The sequence below is a fragment of the Lepidochelys kempii genome, chromosome 22 (genome assembly GCF_965140285.1).
Source record: "Lepidochelys kempii isolate rLepKem1 chromosome 22, rLepKem1.hap1, whole genome shotgun sequence".
NCBI lineage: Eukaryota > Metazoa > Chordata > Testudines > Cheloniidae > Lepidochelys > Lepidochelys kempii.
Genome location: NC_136401.1, coordinates 15,256,980 through 15,271,046, shown reverse-complemented (window position 1 = coordinate 15,271,046; position 14,067 = coordinate 15,256,980). Strand labels below are relative to the sequence as shown.

Genomic DNA, 14,067 nt, shown 5'->3' with positions numbered 1-14,067 from the left:
ACCCTCTAGTTACAGCATCTCTAAGGGATGAGTGGTACACATTCAGAGCCTGGATCCTCTCCCTGCAGATCTGCACACAGAAGGCAGCCTCCCACATGTGGGTCTCCACTTCCCATGAGCAATAGGTTGTTAGTTGCCCCTTCCGAGGGCACTCTGCTAGCTGAGGATCCATGGGAAGGGTGCACTCTTACATTGACTCCCCGCGCCCACTGGCTCCGTGGTGTGACCAAGCTCCAGTAGGGAATAAGTTGCTCACTAATATCTGGACACTTGTTCTTTACTTTTTTCCCCTTATGATTCTGATGAACAGATCCCTGTGGTCAGTCTGTCCCTAACTCGCTTGTTTCTTTGGTAGTACCCGATCCCCCCCTTCATCTTCAGCTGTCCCTAAAGAAAGAGGTGGAAGGCGTGGTGATTGCTCGCTGGGCTCCGCCCATGTATGCCCACGGCCTCATCCGAGAGTACATTGTAAGTAGTATTCTGCGACTTGTTCCTCAGTCAAGACCCAAAGCTGAATGGGAGCCCTGCATGTGCAGCAGAAGAAAGGATTCCTTCCTCACTGCAAAGGGCGTCAGTGGTTTATGGCTCTGGGAATTTGACCCTTCTGAACAAAACTATCTGCAGCTGTTCACTCATGGTGAAAATCACAAAATTCCACAGAGGCCTGTTTTATGCACTTAAGTGAGACTGAAGTGGCCAGAAGTATGTTTCGCTCCCCCCCGTGCATATACATACCATCTGCAGGAAGATTCAGCATAACTCAAGCCCTTAATACGGCCTGTGTGAGCCCCTTTGCACAGAAGTCCCAATTCAGCAAAGCACTTAAGCACATGTTCAATTGTAAGCATTGATTGAATCTCATTTAAATCAATAAAAAGAAAAGGAGGACTAGTGGCACCTTAGAGACTAACCAATTTATTTGAGCATAAGCTTTCGTGAGCTACAGTTCACTTCATCGGATACATTCTCTGAAACCTGACATTTAAATCAATGGGATTTAAACATATGCTAAAATGTTTTCCTGAATTATTACAGTTAATTACTTGTATTAGTGTAGCACCTGGGAGCCCTAGTCATGGACAAGGATCCTGTTGTGCTAGGCACTGTAGAAACACTGTAGAGCAGAAAGATGGTCCCTGCCCCACAGAGCTTACAATTCAAGTCATTGGAGATTAGAGTGAATTTCAGCTCAGTTAATTTAGATTGTGAGGCTTTAACAATGATGAGAGACGGAGTCGAAACAGGAGCAGAAGACACAGTGCAGTTATTGCAAAGATCATGTAAATATTTTTTTCCAGGTCCATTACAATAATACCAAGGAAGATGAATAAATGAGATTGAGGTGCGGATGTTGGAAAATTGAGTTTTATTGGGGAGCTCAGGCAAAATCGCCTCTATACATAGTCACTGAAATTCCAGTTCAGATTTAATAATGTAAGAAAGTCATCTGCATTTATTAGAGACATATGGGAGGACAGTGATTGTCCCTGTTTCTATGGGGTGGATTCCTTTTTCTTTCAGTTAGACTGGGGTGGGCAAACTACAGCCCGTGGGCCGGATCCAGCCCCTCAGAGCTTTGGATCTGGCCCGCGGGATTGCCCCCCGTGGTGCCGCAGGCCCCACACCTCTCTCAGAAGTGTTCGGCACAACATCCCTGTGGCCCCAGGAGCAGGGAGGGGGCAGAGGGCTCCGTGCGTTGCCCTTACCTCCAGGCACCGCCTCCCGCAGCTCCATTGGCTGGGAATGGGGAACTGTGGCCAATGGGAGCTTCAGGGGAGGTACCTGGAGGAGTGGCAAGGGCAGCATGCGGAGCCCTGTGGGCCCCCCACCCCCGCCAGGGGCCACGCAGGGACATGGTGCGGCCGCTTCCTGGAGCGACACAGTGTGGGACCAGGGCAGGTTGGCAGGGAGCCTGCCCTGACCCCGGGGCGCGCCGCTGCCATCCCGGAGCTACTTTAGGTAAGCAGCGCTGGGCCAGAGCCCGAACCCCTCCTGCACCCCACCCCCCAACTCCCTGCCTGCACCTCGCACCCCTCCTGTATCTCAACTCCCTGCCCTGAGCCCCGTCGCACCCCATACCCCTGCTGCACCCCAAAACCCTACTCTGAGCTCCCTCCCATAGTCCACGCCCCTCCTGCACCCCAACCCCCTTCCCTGAGTCCCCTCATACACCCCGCACCCCTCCTCTGCACCAGTCCCTTGCCCTGAGCCCGTTGCTGTACACCACACCCCCTCCCACACTATGTACTCCCTCTCGCACCCCAACCCCCTGCCCCAGCCCTGCATACAATTTCCCCACCCAGATGTGGCCCTCAGCCCAAAAAGTTTGCCTACCCCTGAGTTAGACTGATAAAAAATAGTTAAAAAAAAAAAAAGTTCAAAAAACTTGGCAACTTTAAGACGCACCTGTCTCCTAAACACAGAATAAATCCAACCTTTATACTTGTCAGAGCTGGTAAGATGAAGCTTGTATTAGTTCTTTAATCAATTATATTAAGGTTTTATGTGCTTGATGGGGCCCCTGAATGAATAGCCTTGTTGATCATTGATAAAGACCAGGTTCTGCCTTTGGGTACAGTGGAGCAGAGTGGAATCTTCCATCCACTTTCTCACAGGAGAAATGCAGCCAGGGGTCCCTATACGCTGCATAAAGGGTTCCACATAGCAAATACTGTAAAGACAGTCTCTCCCCATCTCTGGAGTTAGATAAAACAGGGGGAAAATGTTGCATGGTTTTGATTACAAGTGTGCTGTGTCCCACCCCAGATCTGAGCATTCAGATTGAGGGTTTGAGTTCTGGCCCTTGTGTAGTTTTAATGATCCGTGGTACTTTAAAGCTAGCCACCCATCCATCCCCCATCCCACCCTGTTGTATTGTTGACTGTGACCTTCCTCTGTTGTTTTCACCCTGTTAGGTGGAATACAGTAGAAATGGTTCCAAGGAGTGGTCCTCACTTAGAGCCAGTAAGAACTATACCGAGATTGAGAATGTGCAGGTCAACAAATTATACACCCTAAGAGTGAGTATTTTAAAAGCCGGTGATTCTAGGTGTACTGTACACATTCTCAAGTGGGTTTTCTTTTACTGGATGATCGGAGCACTGCACTGAGTTAACTGACAGACTAGTGCCACCGTGGCAAGTTAAGACACTGTATTGCTAAAAGTACATAGAAGGCCAGCACATTTGCGGACTCCTTCATTGTGTACTGACAAAAAAAGGCAAAAGTTAAGGCTCAAATTCTGTCCTTAGATTTTCACCCCATCCAAGAAACCCAAGTTGCAGTTGTAAAAGTCATCCACAGATGGCACAGTTCTGAAGTCACTTTGGTTGCACAGGATATAGGTCAGAGACAGATTTGGCTGTAATTGTATCATGGGGGAAAGAAACAGAACTGATATCAGTCTTCAGATATGTTAAGGACTGTTGTAAAGAGGACTGTGATCAATTGTTTTCTGTCCACTGATTGTAGGACAGCAAGTAATGATGACATCTCAAGGTCCCTTCCAGCCCTGTATTTCTAGGTTGGGGATGGGGCAGGAGAGATGCTAGGGAGGGCTAAAGGCTAGATCAAAATCAGACAGGATTTGAGTTTGAGAGGCAAGCCTGCAAAGCGAACACTGCGAAGAGTACAGCCTTAACTTGCCAATTTTCCACATGCTAAACTCTCATTTATATTCATGGCAATTCAGATAGCAGGATACAACCCTCATGAATCAAAGTTATTCTTACTGTTACTTGTATAATACCATGTGTGTGCAAGAAGCGGGTACCTTTTACTATATGCACGATCACTTCTGTATACAGGACACTTTCTAATAAATTGTTGGGGCTAAAATTACTGCCGGCATGGGAGTGCTAGGTTATACTGGGCAGAATTATTCCAGCCCCCCTTATTTACATGCTTTTTTGGTAAAGATCTCGCCATATACTGTTATCTGCAATATATCTCAATAGATTACTTTAATTAACTCTAAGCAGCTCTGCTTTATCTCTGTTCACAAACCTTATAGTACCAAGTCATTAAACAAGCTGTTGTGTTTTGTTTCAAAGTCCATTTCTCATCAGTTCCACTGCACCAGTAACCCTTTTCTAAACTCATTCATTGTTCTCATTATAAAATTTTAACTCACCTTCTAATTTGAAAAAGGTTGCTGCAGTAACTAGCCGGGGCGTAGGAAACTGGAGTGATTCCAAGTCCATAACCACCATGAAAGGCAAAGGTAAACATTTTTCTGGGTTTCAGTTTAAATGGACTCGGACAACACAGAAAAAAACCTTGAACTTAAGCATTAGCATGAATCGTAGTTTTCTGTCTTTTCCTTAGTGATTTCATATCTGTACTGAATTGGCTGTATTTTGTATTAAGAGGAGCTATAGCATTTACATCTTAAAAAGAACAGGAGGACTTGTGGCACCTTAGCGACTAACAATTTATTTGAGCATAAGCTTTCGTGAGCTACAGCTCGCTACATCTGTAGCTCACGAAAGCTTATGCTCAAATAAATTTGTTGGTCTCTAAGGTGCCACAAGTACTCCTTTTCTTTTTGCGGATACAGACTAACACGGCTGCTACTCTGAAACCTTAAAAAGAACGTAGACTGTCAAATTAAAAATCATAGCTCTAGACAACCAAATTTCATACTCCCATTACTAATAAATCGTTTGGTTATTTATACTGAAGAACTTTTAAAATCTATTTGGTTGGGGTTGTTAGGCTCTGTTGATTTTGCCTTTTGCATTTCATGTAGCTTGTCAACGTAGGCGAGTCAGTTTCACTCAGGAGCCCATGCATTAGAACAAGGGTGCAATGGTTAGATTGCAGACATTGCAGGGTAATGTTTAAATACAACAACCAAACCCTGTTTCTGTGGTATTTTTTTAGAACAAGGTTGCAATGGTTAGGTCGCAGATATTGTTTAAATACAACAAAACCCTGTTTCTGTGGCATTTTTTTTAAATCATGAAATCATTTAAATTATCAAGTTTTATATAAACTTTTTTGAAATAAAACATACGTTTTCATCCCTAAATTGCTGACAGTGTCCTTTTTTAAAAATTCAGCATTAACTTGTTAGATCTAAGGCCTGGTCTACACTGGATGGGGAGGGGGTAATGTAGACAAGCCCTAAGTGCTCTCTCCCCATTGTAACAAAGACAGAGAAGAGGAAACAATGCTACTGAAAATGCAGTATCCTTGGTAACATGAAGAGCAACCAGTAACTAATTGTGAGAACTAGTTGGGAAAACAGAAGAGGAATAAATTGCAACAATTTTCATCTGCATTTTTTTAGCAGCTCTGCTTTCTCTAACCTCATTCTCCTCTCTTTACCCATTACTCTAAAGTACTGGTCCCGTCAGGTCTTACCTTAATACATTTGGAAGCAGAAATCTATCTTTCCTTCCACAATTAAGGCTTTTTGTAGCAGAGAGGGCAGTTTGCCTATCATCTGCTGTAGGGAAGGGAGGCATATTTTACAACACCTAGGGGACATAATAGCAATCTAAACAGATACAGTAGGGCAGCAGATGGGAAGTAAGATGATAAGACTGAACAGAGGTGTTTGCCACGCATCCTGCTTTTATTAAACTTTCCTTCAAGGGAAGGACCAAGGCCTTGGGGCCTCTTGGAAGAAATATGCTAGTGGTACTTGTATCTTTCTCAATACAATCCTGATTCTGCTTCATTGAAGTCAGTGGGAGTTGTGCCATTTACTTCAGGAGTTGCAAGAGCAAATAATTGCTTGTTCGAATTCACAAGCAATAAAAAACCTACATCCGATCCGCTTTGTCTTCATCCTGTGGTTAGAAAGACAGGGAAGCCTAGGGCTGTATTTTAGGATGGCCTGGTGTATAGGATCCCTTGCATTTAAGCAACCCCAGGTTAAAACAGTAACTTCCCTTTAAGATGTACCTTTCAAACGTCGGCACACTACTCCAACAGGTTCCTGTAGGAGCAGTGATGGGTGCTAAAAAGATTCGAGCAACTTTTATAGATGGGGAAACTCTTTTTTGAAAAACACCTTCAGGATAGTTAGTAACTGAAACTCTGCATTTATCCAGCCCCATAAAAATAGGATTGTGTTTTATGTTTTTGGCGTTTAATTCATGTCTGTTTCTTCCTTTCCCTTCAGTCATCCCACCGCCTACCATCCGTATTGAGAGTTGCAATGAAAACTCCATAAGTTTCACCCTGAAAGTGGACACTAACATTAAGGTAAAGTTTGAACTTCCTGGCTATAACCAGAGCAGAGGGAGCTAGATCAGTCATAAATATTTGGCAGGATATATAACATGGCTACACCAACACTGCAAACATAAACAAGAATGACAATCTGAGTCTTGTTTGGCCAAAAATAATCCTGTCCTCAAGCAAATGACCTGATTAGAAAACAAATATACTGTCATTGAGGGTTTGGGGTTTTTGTTTTAAGAATTATTTAATACTTAATGTGTAAGTACCTTGCTTCAGTCTGGTATTTACCATGTAATGAAAGGGTTCCCAGCTCCCATACAAAGGCAGAGGATGCTGGTAGAACTATGTATGCCTTGTAATTTAGAGAATTAATGACATCTCCTTATGCTGTGAGCTAACACAGTTCATCTCATGTGAGAAGGTAGGTCTACCTGAGGTAGGTGTTTCCTGGAGAGTTTCAGATGAGCTCGAGGGAAAGATAGAGAAGTGGGGCTTTTTTCTATCCTGTATAATCAGATTTCACTCAGAACACAACGAAGGCACCTGCACTTATTGCATGGGCTGTGAATTGTTTGATAGAGATTTGTATGTGTTGGAATCCTAAATAACAACAAGCCAGCAAAGCAAGAACAAAAAATAGCTTTCCCTTGCCTTCATCATTAAAAATCACAGGGAAACGGTTTTCCCAGCCTGCTAGAGTGAGATTTGGGGGGGAGGGGAATTGTCCTGTTTTGGGATGGGAAAAAGTCAAAATATCAACAAATTTTATGAACTGATAATCTGAAAAACACATTTCAGATTGGGTCAGTTGTTTTATTTCAATATCAAGTTTTTGTTATTTTTTTAACTTCTTAGAAGCATAAATTAACTAATATTTTCAAACAAAACTATTTTGAATCAAAAAGCGAAAACTTTTCTATTCAAAACTTTTTTTTTTTTTTTAATTTTGATTTGGAAGATTCGGCGAAACAAACGATTTCTTGCAGACAGTTTCGGTTTCAACAAATCAACATTTTCTGACCAAAATTCCCAACCAGCTCTATTAAAAACACTCAGCCCTTTTTCCACAATCTGGTTTCCCTGATGCTCCCCTATTATACTGCCTCTGAACCTTAGGGGAGGAAAGATGGGGAATGGATTGAGACCCCCAGAGACAGTGGGCTGGGGAGGGTAAATAAACTCCATTTTTGATGACACCAGGTCCCTTAGTTGTTACAGGAAATATAATATGAAGACTTAAAACTTTCATTCAACAGCATATAAAAACAGCATAACAAACAGATCAGCCATTCTCTGTGGTGTTGCTCCTTGACAGGTGAATGGTTATATCGTGAACTTCTTCTGGACCTTCGATACCCACAGGCAAGAAAAAAGGACTTTGTTCCTAGACGGTGAAAAGTCAGCACAAACAGGTAAAACCTGTAGCTGGAGCTGTCTTGCCTTCAGACATCCCGATGAGCAGATTGGCATTGCGGGGTTCAGGGCATGTCCTGCAAATAGGGCTCAACTGAGCAGTCCTTAGCTTAGGATGATTAATCATGTAAGTAGGAATTACTCCTGTGAGCAAGGGATTTCAGGGCTGGGCTGCAAATCCTTGACCTTTGTGAAAACCTCAGGTAAGTTGGGATGAAGCCACCAGCCTCAGAGTGACATTGGCACGTGTAGCCCCTGCCCTTTTCCTTTACACGGGGTTATGGCCACTGCGGCGGAGTGGTCATGAACCCGCCCCCCCATCCCTCCCCCTTGCACTGCTCTGCACTGCCGCAGTGGGAGCATGCAAGAGTTCAGCACAGGCTCTGCTCTCCCCCGCCAATACACAACTGGATCCCTCTGGGAAGGAGAAAGGATTAGACACAAGTGGAAACAAAAGAGAAAAAGATCTGCAGAAAATGCCAGATGACGAGCCAGATTTTCAGACACTGGCTCCTGTGGTGGACACAAATTGTGAGCAAAGGAGGTGCAATTTTGCACCCCATGAGTATTTGCAGGTGTATTTTAAGCAACTTAGATGTCTAAAAGCCCAGATTGGCTAGATGAGTTTGAACATTTTACCTTCCTATTAAGATTGCGGCTTAGAAATTCGTACCTTCTAAGCATTGGGTCAAAGCACCACTTAAGCTAATCAGATGTGTCCCTGCTAATCAGTTAAGGAGAAATCATTTCCATTTACTGTCATTCCAATAAAACAACTGTTTCGATTAAATGACAGGTTCCTAGGTGCAACTGTAATAAAAAATGACTCCTAATGAATGAACATACAAAACAAATGGCCAGGTGACTGACTGTGTATTAGTGCTTAATATTTATTAAAGCATTCACTACTGTCCAAGTGATTACAAATAATTCACTTAATGAAATGGCTCAACTTTCTCTTCTTGTTCAGTGGGTAATTTGACAGCGCACACACCGTATGAAATTTCTGCTTGGGCCAAGACTGCACTGGGTGACAGCCCTTTGTCTTTTGCACATGTTGTGACCAGTGGTACGAGACCTGCGTCGCCAAGCCTCAAAGCCAAAGCCATCAATCAGACTGCTGTGGAGTGTAACTGGACCGGACCGAGGAACGTCGTAAGGCTCCGTTATTTTCTTACCAGTCATGACTTGTCTTCGGTTTAGCCTTGGAACCTCAGGCCATAAGCCATTTGGACAGAATTGTTTGATAGGATTGGATGTCCACACAAGCCTATCCCCTAGGAAAAGCATGGTGAACTTTGCACCATTTATAGTGATTTGCACCATGGACTCTGCAAAACACATGTGTGAAAAATGATGCAAATCACATCAAGTATCCTCTTAGATTGTAAGCTTTTTGGGGCAAGGACTATCTTTGTTTCAGGTATTTGTACATCACCTAACACAACAAGCCCCTGGCCTCTCAATCAGTGATACTCAGACTGAGGCTTGTGAGCTGCAAGTGGCTCTTTAATGTGTCTCCTGTGGCTCTTTTCAGCACATGATATTAAAACACGGTGTGATTTAATTATTAATCAATCTAAGTTATTAACCAATCAGAATGCTTTTTTCTAGGTTATTAACCAATTGTAGTTGATAAAAATAAGAATACTTGGTCAGTCATTTTGCTGTGAGAATAATATGTATATTTAGTTTTTATCTTTATACATATATAAATAGCTAAGCTAAATATTTCCCCTTTCGCACTGTTTAAATATGAATATCTAGTAGTATAGTAAATGAAACAACAAATTCACGTGATAGTGGCTCTTATGGGTAATGTTGATCACTAATTTGGCTCGGGAATCACTGAGGTCTGAGTATCACTGCTCTGCGGGCTGCGATTAGGTTCACCGTACCATCATATGCAATCTCGAATATAATTAGCTAAAGTGGGTGAGGTCTTTGTAAGGCTATATGGCCATCCTTGGTAGATACCAGAGGCAGAGCAGCGCACAGCAGTTAAGACAGGGAGTGAAGAAGGCAGCATCCAGCTAGGGGATTTAGGCAGACTGTGGATGCCTGTGCTGTAACATGGACAACTGCAATATACACATTTAACTCCCTCGATGTATCAGAGGTTCCATGGGATCTTTCATGACCCTAGTTGGTCTGGACCAAAGTGTTTTGTCTCCTCAAAAGGACAGGAACACCTCCACTCCAAACTAAAACACCATGCTGCGACATCGGGTCATTATAGATTCAAAGGGAGGGAGGCTGTGCCACATGCTAAATTTCCAGCCCCTCTTTTGTCCTAGACAGTAATACAGGACCCTAGATTTCGCACACAGTCTGGGTCATTTGGTCGGTTGTATCCCATACAGCTGCAGAGCACAGCTGCTGAATAGTCTCTTCTTTGTTCTTCTCTACAGGTCTATGGTGTTTTCTATGCCACATCGTTCCTAGAACTGTATAGAAACCCTCATAACACCACCACTGCTTTACACAACATCACTGTGATCGTGAACAGGGACGAGCAGTACCTGTTTCTGGTAGGGTGCTTTTCTGTTTACTTTTCACACACGTACAGCTTGGACTAACCTTTGCTACTGATATCTTAAGACATGATGTTAACCAGCATGCTGTCACTTTAAGGTCCGTGTGATGTCTCCGTACCAAGGACCACCTTCCGACTACATCGTGGTGAAGATGATACCGGACAATAGGCTTCCCCCTCGGCATCTGCATTCTGTGCTCACCAGAAAGACATTTGCTGTCATCAAGTGGGAGTCTCCCTACGATTCGCCTGACCAGGATATGGTAATACCTTTGCGCACGTGACTTATGCTGTTGGAAAAGGATATTCAACTCTGTAAAGTGCTTTCGGATTAATTTGGGAGACACTTACTCTACCTGCAAGATCAGTGCCCTACTAATGGAGAGTGTTCAGCATCTTAGTGGTCTTGATTCTGATCTCACTTGCTTTGGGTAACTCAAGACTAACTCCACTGAAGTCAGTGCATTTGCAAAGGGGCATTCAGATCAGAATCAGGCCCTGGGCCATTGGCGAGCTGGGTCAGTGATGTCACCTCCCTGTGCCTCAGTTTCCCTATCTGTAAAATGGGGATAATGCCGCCAACCTCCTTTGTAAAGCTCTTTGAAATAATGCTGATCTGCTAATGAAAAGTGGTATGAAAGAGCTGGGATATTACTATTGTATATATAATAATACAAGAGTTATAAATCATCCTTGTAAAACTGGTATCTTAAATTGAATGTAAATATGGAAAAAGATTGTATTTTACATTGAACTACAACACAAAGGGCAGATATGACAAAAAAAGAAAAATTATCTTATTCCCCAGCTGCTAGATTTAGTGAGTCAGTAAATAGCTTTCTGGGGTGTTGGTCCATCTGCTGCTAATAATGTGCTATAAGAAGTTTGAAATCCCATTTGGCTTTATAGGTTTCCAACACATAGAAGACTTTGTTAAATTTGGTTCTTTCCCCCAGTCTCATGTGCTAACTGGCATTTTATATCACCAGCCTCTGGATGGGAAGTAGGAGCTTCCGTCATTCACTGTGTGTCACTTTCCTCCCTGCAGCTGTACGCTGTCGCAGTAAAAGATTTAATTAAAAAAACAGATAAAATCTACAAGGTGAAAACCCGTAACAGCACAGTGGAATACACCATTAAAAAGCTGGAGCCAGGAGGAAAATATCATATAATTGTTCAACTCGGAAACATGAGCAAAGAATCCAGTATGAAAATTACCACAGGTAAGGAAAGAGTATTAACATTGGATAGTGTGGCAGATTATTGCATGGTTGTCCACTAGGGGAACCTAGCACCTTTCACCAAAATACCCAATACTGCCCATAGTTCGAGGCAGGATACAGGGCTAGATGGACCACTGATCTGATCTGGTATGAGACTCCCGTGTTCCTGTGTCATCCAGTCCATCTTTCATACTTGAGGCTTGATCCTGGGAGATGCTGAGCATCTGCAGCTTCCAGGGAAAGCAATAAAAAAACCCAACCCTTTAATAGAGGGCAGTCACTAAAGTGGCAGGCAGGGAATTTTTCACCTGCTTAAACGGAGGAATTAAAATGTCCTTTTTGTCATAGTGAGGAAACAGAATACCTACTCGGCCTCTGCCCCTCCCATTGATACCAATTGCAAAACTCTCGTTGATTTTGATGATGCAAGTCCTGGGTGTCATGTCAGTGTACACAGAATACCGTGCTGAATAGAAGATAGGTAGATAGATAGATATAAATGCTCAGTAGTGAGCTTGTTTAGTGCAGTTTCTAAAAACAGAGACATTATTGATAAGGAACGTGTTTGCCCATTTTCCCCATTTGCAGTTTCACTCTCTGCACCAGATGCCTTAAAAATTATCACGGAAAATGATCACATTCTGCTTTTTTGGAAGAGTTTAGCCTTGAAAGAAAGTAATTTTAATGAAAGCCGGGTAAGTCCCAGAGGTTGTTTTGGTTTTTATTTATTTATTTATTTATAACTAAGAAACTGGTTTGGTTAGAGGTGAAATGGGTGACGTTTTACAGAACGGTTTGAGAACACAATACACTGATGTGCGTGTCCGTATATACATGCCTTTGTGTGTGTGTGGATAGATAGAGAGGTCGCTCCCTTATTTCCCAGCATGCCGTGCCCCACACTAGCACTGCAGTACAGCTGTTCCAGTAGACTTCGTTACCCAACCTGCCTTTCCTTCCTGTTGTTGGAGGTGAGACACCTAGAACCACCAGGAACCAGGACAGACTGAAGGGAGAGGCAAGTTCCAACCCACCCTCCCTGCTCATGGAACGCCACCCTCAGGACTCAGAGCTAGGGTCAGCATTCTGGTGTTTTTAATGAACTCCAGATTGCTCCTTGCCCGTTCTTCCCCCCTCATTGACCCAGATCCCCATCCTACAGGTATTGTTCAAGGAAAACCTGGAATGGAGTAGCACTGACCTAGGAGGGGTGTCTTCATAAAGACATCAAAAGGGCAGTACACGCTATTCCACAAAGTTTTCCTGATATTCCTCCTGCATGCAGGTAGCTTTGTTTATTCATTAATGATACAAGACCCATTCCATTGGCTTTTGAGGACATCGCTGTCCTCCTGAAAATCTCTACTACATGGGGCAATCAAATCGTCTAAGGGAACGGGAGTAGGACGCAGAGCCTTTCACATGTAGGTCACCACAGAAGCAGTGCCTGAAAAGTGTTAGTATCTAAAGACTGATAGAAGATCTATGGGAAGTGAATTACTGGGGCTCTCAGTCTAGTTCTAGTGGATGGGGGTCCATGTCACAAAAGTGTCATTCCCTCTTTGGCAATTTCAGGGAGATGCTAAGCATTGAGTAATCCACGGAGGCTGAAATCTCTCAGTTCTAGACTAGTCTCTCCAGGTCAGAGGTGAAGCTTATTGACAGGGTTTCCTGAAGGAAGCTTTGCACTATTGCTGTCAATGGGGTATCAACAGGGCTAAATACACTAGCAAAAAGAAGTTTAAAACAGTGTCAGAAGTAGCAAACCCTGAATGGGAGGGCTCATTCAGCTGAAGAACTGAGTGATCTCTGTTTTATTCTCTGTGTCGTGTCCCTTCCCCCCCACCCCGGCATATCAGGGTTACGAGATACACATGTTTGACAGCACGATGAACATCACAGCCTATCTTGGGAACACCACAGAGAACTTCTTCAAAATTTCCAATCTGAAGATAGGCCATAACTATTCATTCACAGTTCAGGCCAGATGTCTTTATAGCGGACAGATGTGTGGGGAGCCTGCTACTCTTCTGTACGATGAACTTGGAACTGGTACGTTTTCATTCATTGTGTTTCTGCCTTCACCCAGATATGATCAAAGCCTAACTTTTAAATATGAGAACAAAAGCTGTTTTGTGGTTTTTTTTACTGTGTGCTCTTCAGGCCAAGGACTTAATGAAATACAATATTGTTAATAAAATCTATATTTGTGTTCTGCTAGAGGGCATCTAGAGGAGATCACCACAGTTAGCAGGATTTAAATGTTACTGTGATTTTACACCATGCAGATTCATTATTCCACTGGCAGATCCTCAGAAAACTGAATTCATAGCAGTTACCTGAACACTGTAAAGCAGCAGTTGCAAATGGCAGTTTTTTCCTCCCCTTCATAGGTGAAGATGCCTCTTCGTCTAAAACTGGTAAATCCACAGATGTAGCTGCCATCGTGGTCCCGATATTATTCCTATTGCTCGTGGCCGTGGGGATAGGGTTTGTTGTATTATACATGAGACACAGAAGACTACAGAATAGCTTCACTGCCTTTGCAAATAGCCACTATAGCTCCCGTCTTGGGTCAGCCATATTCTCTTCTGGTGACGATTTAGGTAAGTAGCGCTAGTCCATGTCCTGAAATTTTATGAGAGGTTTGTGGACCTGTATCCACTGAAGCTCTCCTGGTGCATTGACCTGGGTAGTGGA

General features: G+C 43.3%; 2 protein-coding genes across 9 annotated transcripts in view; one reads left to right on the top strand and one right to left on the bottom strand.

The window, feature by feature from the left end:
* The window catches only part of LOC140901775 (uncharacterized), a 259,709-nt gene that overhangs the window by 48,020 nt on the left and 197,622 nt on the right, over window positions 1-14,067 (bottom strand). The window lies entirely within an intron of this gene.
* SORL1 (sortilin related receptor 1) overlaps window positions 1-14,067 on the top strand; it is a 105,876-nt gene that overhangs the window by 85,761 nt on the left and 6,048 nt on the right. For all 3 annotated transcript variants that reach the window (XM_073321245.2, XM_073321246.2, XM_073321244.2), the window contains exons 36-47: window positions 356-468; window positions 2,916-3,020; window positions 4,150-4,222; window positions 6,134-6,216; window positions 7,511-7,607; window positions 8,579-8,763; window positions 10,020-10,139; window positions 10,243-10,407; window positions 11,193-11,367; window positions 11,956-12,062; window positions 13,227-13,419; window positions 13,761-13,973. In XM_073321245.2, coding sequence (XP_073177346.1) covers window positions 356-468; window positions 2,916-3,020; window positions 4,150-4,222; window positions 6,134-6,216; window positions 7,511-7,607; window positions 8,579-8,763; window positions 10,020-10,139; window positions 10,243-10,407; window positions 11,193-11,367; window positions 11,956-12,062; window positions 13,227-13,419; window positions 13,761-13,973 — 1,629 coding nt within the window. The remainder of the gene's footprint in view (window positions 1-355; window positions 469-2,915; window positions 3,021-4,149; window positions 4,223-6,133; window positions 6,217-7,510; window positions 7,608-8,578; window positions 8,764-10,019; window positions 10,140-10,242; window positions 10,408-11,192; window positions 11,368-11,955; window positions 12,063-13,226; window positions 13,420-13,760; window positions 13,974-14,067) is intronic.